General features: G+C 34.7%; 1 protein-coding gene across 1 annotated transcript; it reads left to right on the plus strand.

The window, feature by feature from the left end:
* The first annotated feature begins 2519 nt into the window (after positions 1-2519).
* Positions 2520-5695, plus strand: LOC139975990 (pseudopaline exporter CntI-like). Its single transcript, XM_071984320.1, has 2 exons — positions 2520-2657; positions 3965-5695. Exons 1-2 carry the CDS (start codon positions 2647-2649, stop codon positions 4947-4949), a joined length of 996 nt encoding a protein of 331 aa, XP_071840421.1. The 5' UTR covers positions 2520-2646; the 3' UTR covers positions 4950-5695.
* Positions 5696-6125: the final 430 nt, after the last annotated feature.

Genomic DNA, 6125 nt, shown 5'->3' on the forward strand with positions numbered 1-6125 from the left:
AGGGAAATGTCAATATTTCATACAAATATAGTTTAAAATGTTGTTATTGTTATCATTGTTGAAAGCCAGGATGTAAAAGGAATTAGCTAATACAGCTCTCATACTTGCCTATAATTCATCACATATGAACTGTTGTTATTATTATCTGGCATAATAGCAGATTGGATAATACCCTGCATTGCGAGTTCAGTTGCTGGTAAGTAGTTTCAACGTTGAGTGGAAACGAGCTGTTGCTTTTCCACTCCCATAGCTTGTAGATAAAATGAAAAGCTTGCTTTTGTATAGGCTACGTGTCACATATGTGTAAGAATTGGGCTAAAAGTGGAAGATTATTGGCTAGACACATCACAATCCGAGGATGGATATTAGTTCGGGAAATGGGCAGGATGATCGACGATTCTGATTTCCCTACCAACCGAAGAATCCATTTCGAGCAATTGTAAGAGGAAACTAGAACTGTATTTGCCTGCAAATGCGCAGTATTGTTGTGCGCATGTAGTGCTTGCATGCAGTATTAGGAAGAACCTTTCGGTTGTTCATGGTGTTATTTTTTTGGGCGGAAAACACACCAGGGTGTATAGTCATTGACAAGTGGCATAGATTTTACATATAAAAATTTCAGAATTTCTATACAATAAATACGAAATCAGTTTGATTGTTATACATTTTCATCGTGTATTATTCTTAATTTTTCTAACAAGTTATATAGTAAAATAACAACAATCCTTTTTTATGTCTTTGCTTTTTGGTCTATTTCTACATTTTTCATTGAAGTAAATCCTCTGTAAATTATATGATATGTTAATCTAAGTTTGTAAAATATTTATAAAATATTCCACGATTCACAAAGTATGGATATCGATTGCAATCTTCATAATCAATGGTAATCGTGAGTGACCCTTTGCATCGGATTTATGTAAGAAATTCAAACTTTCTTCGTTTTGAGGGTCGACGAGCCAATGTGACATTTCTTGTATGCATTTGCTGCAACGTCATACAATAAACAGCTGATGAAATTCAAGCAGTTAGTAGTGTTTTCATCACTATATAATATTAAACCATCCAAGGCTCATAGCTTGGAGTTCCCTGTCAGGAAGTAACCATGTCTAGCCTGTTTTGCGGCTTCTATCTATCTATCTATCTATCTATCTATCTATCTATCTATCTATCTATCTATCTATCTATCTATCTATCTATCTATCTATCTATCTATCTATCTATCTATCTATCTATCTATCTATCTATCTATCTATCTATCTATCTATCTATCTATCTATCTATCTATCTATCTATCTATCTATCTATCTATCTATCTATCTATCTATCTATCTATCTATCTATCTATCTATCTATCTATCTATCTATCTATCTATCTATCTATCTATCTATCTATCTATCTATCTATCTATCTATCTATCTATCTATCTATCTATCTATCTATCTATCTATCTATCTATCTATCTATCTATCTATCTATCTATCTATCTATCTATCTATCTATCTATCTATCTATCTATCTATCTATCTATCTATCTATCTATCTATCTATCTATCTATCTATCTATCTATCTATCTATCTATCTATCTATCTATCTATCTATCTATCTATCTATCTATCTATCTATCTATCTATCTATCTATCTATCTATCTATCTATCTATCTATCTATCTATCTATCTATCTATCTATCTATCTATCTATCTATCTATCTATCTATCTATCTATCTATCTATCTATCTATCTATCTATCTATCTATCTATCTATCTATCTATCTATCTATCTATCTATCTATCTATCTATCTATCTATCTATCTATCTATCTATCTATCTATCTATCTATCTATCTATCTATCTATCTATCTATCTATCTATCTATCTATCTATCTATCTATCTATCTATCTATCTATCTATCTATCTATCTATCTATCTATCTATCTATCTATCTATCTATCTATCTATCTATCTATCTATCTATCTATCTATCTATCTATCTATCTATCTATCTATCTATCTATCTATCTATCTATCTATATCTATACTATATAGATAAGAGTTTGAGTAAAGAATTGAAACGCGGTACATCATGAAGTTAAATTAACTTTACAGTAAGAAGTTAAGTCATAATGTAATAATGTCTATGACTGATAGTTGTTAAGTGCATTGCTTCAAACACATGAAGGAGGAGCGGTGGTCGGGGAGGGGATACAATACTCAGCTCTGCTCTGGTATTTCAAATATATATGGAAACGTAATGCTAACTTCCCACGTGGCTATATATAATATGCACAATTGCCGGTATATGCAAATCACGAAGATTTTCAGTTATATTTCAGCGGTGTTGCTTTATCTGACCGAGCTTTTAAACTAAATTAATATTGCTGGTATATCCTGCTTCCAAGTCGCTGTACAATCTACATTATTTGCTTTATTGTACACGAATAAATATACATTGTCTGCAGTATGAACTGCACTCCAATGTTAATACCAACCTCCACGGAACAATACATAGATTGAAGCGATACAAATTAATTTAGAGACTACTTTTACCTATAAAAGATTGCCGGTTCTCCCGATAACATCATCGACTTTAGGAAGGAATTGAATATATTCAATACATTTCTTTTCTTATTTTCGAATCGAAGTAATGGATGTAAGGTGAGTTATTTTCACGACATATGGTCCATAGCTTCAACAACAGTGTCAGGCCTTGATTTGTCTACTAGTTAATACTTGTGTACATATAGCACATGAAAGCTACTGATATGTTTCCAAATCAGAATGGTAAACCGTTATAGCCTAATGATAGCATCCAAAGCATGATCCCCTTAGCCAGAGTGGTCGGTCTCTATGGCTGAACACCACTTCCTTTCGGTCAGCTGGAAAAAAAAAATTGTGTTTGAAAATCATACTGTGTGGCAACAGGTCATGTGACAAATGAAACCAGTCCCGAACGCTGATGAATATGTTAAATTTAGTGTTTAGGTGGGTTAAAATACTAGTAGTAATGAAAAAAAGTGACAAAATGAGTTTGACCTTAAACACGCATGCATAAAGATATTCATTGAAATACAATTTATGCTAACCATACACAGCAAAGTAATATTAACGACGAACTGCAAAATGGCCGTACTAGTGTTTGGGTGTTAAACCGGTTTCATATATTCTGTTATCAATCCCACCCGCCAAAGGGAATTGTCTTTAATCAACTTCTGGCTCGAGTTGACTCTAGAAGATTTCTTTAATGAACTTGAGTTGTCTAACGTGCTCACTTCAATTGAAAACGTGACTGACTTGACTTGTTTTGCGCCAGCCAGTAATTTATTTGACTTGAAATTGGACAATAGACTACAGTGGAACAACTGGCTTGAGAATCGACCCAAGGGTGACTCGTTACCACACTGCTTAGTTGAAAAACATCAACATTTGAGCAATATTTCGAAACAGTTTACACGAGATATGTTATGTCATTTGCTCTGTTAAAGGCATTGAAGACTCGCCCCAAACCGCATGCCGCCCTCTGAAAAAAAAGTTAACTTTCCGTTGCTTGCAAGTGAAGTTTTCTTCTTGTCGCTACAAAATGCAGACAGTAATGAAACGTGATACCTTGTTATCTTTTATCTGGACCTGAGATCGGGGAGTTCCATAACAACTCCCTGCTGGTCCATCGCTGCTATGTACACTGTGTTGTGGGTATTGATTGTAGCTGCATGTATTGACTGTACCCTAGTGTCTAATTACCGACGGTAGCAAGCTGTGTGTGTGTGTGTACTTTCTGGGATCGATGATAGGGTCTAACACTTCTGTTACACCTCATTCAAAACTAGGTCAGATTACCGGCATCAGACGTTTCTTTGTGCGCGAGTCTTCACTACCTTTAAGGTATATGTATGATATCGTACTGCTAACATAAACTTTGTCACAATACCAATATTTTTGTAAAGGCTTCTTTTTGCTCATTGTAGTGCAGGCCCAGACCAAACCCATGATGGGAATCACGACCGAGACCTTGCTGAAGATGATAACGGAAGCGACTCAAAGGAGAGTAACGGATGGTTATGTTTTAACTTGAAAAGACCCGGATTGATTTGGGCTGTACTTGCGGGGCTCTCTCAGTCTGTACAAGTATTGTTGCTCGCAGAGAACGCACATAACATGAACCCTTTGCAGACTTTGTTTTTAAGAAGCTGTTTTATTCTTGTGTTTGTCTTTTTCATCTCGTGGGACGAAAGTGAAAATTACGACTCTCAAGATCTTGCTCTCAATATTCTTTTCGGAATTCTCGACGTGGTTGGAATGTCATCCTTCCTAATTGCCACTGGATTTCTTCCAGTCTCTGACGCAACAGCTATCGTTTACAATCAACCTATACCAGCAATAATATTTGCCTGCATTTTCCTCGGAGAAACCTTCGATAGGATTGATGGCGTCCTTGTAGTTGTCAATGCAATCGGTTTGGTTCTTGTTTGTAAGACGTCTATTGCAAATCATGCCGTTTCCGACAAAGTGTCTTCTGTTATTGGCGTCTTCGTCGCTTTCTTTGCTCTACTGTGTGTCGTTTCCCTTAAACTAACTGCTCGAAAATTAGCACATAAAGGAAGACAAGACCCTAGTCTAATAACACTGACGTTGGGATGCACTGGCCTTATCATGTCGACTGCATATCTGGCAATAACAAACTCATGGGATATGCCTAGAACACAGCAAGATGTTCTCTTATCCATTGTACTAGGACTAGTTGCCATCTTCCATTTCTATTGTTTCTCTAAAGCTGTACAAACCGAGAATATAATATTCATTTCAACAGCTTTTACGTTTCCAATACCAGTCACCTACTGTTTCGACGTCATTATGAACAGGACCATATTGTCTATCATTACAATAATAGGTGTTGGCCTAACGATGGGGTCGACTCTTGTGTTATATCTTAAAACAATTTACGCTGAATGACCGAACGCTGGTTTTTAATTTCCTTTTTTTACCAATTTAATTACCATGCACCCTTGTAACTGACATATGTTTTAGTGTCAACTCAATTGCTGTAGAAATTGGTAATCATCTAAATGTGTCAACCTTGCATTCCCAACCGAAATGATAATTCCTTATATGCTACAGTAATATACGTAGACGCATTTTTTATTTTATTTTTGTTTTGTTTATTGCTAGTACGATGCACACAATGTTGAATAGTTGGAAAAGCAAAGAACACACTGTAAGTTTACCCTAATCTACTCAAGTGAAATTAACTAAGCGATTATAACTTCAAAACAGTTCAAGTTGAAAATTGTCTTTATTTCAAATATAACGAAACTACTAGAAAAAACTTGTTAAACAGCAATAAATTTAACATTCTATTGATAAAACAATTTCCTTCCCTTTTTTCCAAAATAACTAATCAAATAAGTCTTCATGAAACTAAACATACGACTTCAAACCTAAAGTTTCAAATTTTGTAGATTAAAAAGACATTTAATATTTAGTTGTTAAATGGGTAACAGTTAATGGATTATGTTCTTGAAAGAACAAGACATCAATTTCTTAATCAGCATTGCCATTACCTCAAATGACGTCATGATTGTTCCGATGTGTTTTCCTACAAGGGTATACAACTGTTGATATATAAAGACAAAGCAGGTGTATTTGTTTCTAATAATCATTGAAACATCATTTTTTCTAATTCCATTCTTACCAAACAATAATTCTTCGCACTTCTTTTCAAATCATCTGCCAGTCAGTTTGCCAGCTGTTCATTACTAAGATCTGAAGGACGAATTATAAAGAATCTATTGTAGTATAGCGCCACAAATTTCGTTTATCAAGCACGCTGTGACGTCTGTATCATATGATCAATGTTAGCAAGAACAATATACTGTCTTATTTACAGGAGCTGAAGGACACTAACCGAATCCACCAATTCTTACTATGACACAAATTGGCTAATACATAAAAAAAAACCAATTAAATCTTGCAGGTTCATAACACGTTTCGTCTCCTTTTGAAATAGTGTGATGAACGTTCCGTAAAGTCACTGGATGTTCCCATAGGTTTTACTTGTTTTTTGTTGTTGTTATGCTCCCATATATACTGGAGATGCATATCTGCTCCTTGGTATATTTTCAATATGTA

Source organism: Apostichopus japonicus, chromosome 11 (genome assembly GCF_037975245.1).
Source record: "Apostichopus japonicus isolate 1M-3 chromosome 11, ASM3797524v1, whole genome shotgun sequence".
Taxonomy (NCBI): Eukaryota; Metazoa; Echinodermata; class Holothuroidea; order Aspidochirotida; family Stichopodidae; genus Apostichopus; species Apostichopus japonicus.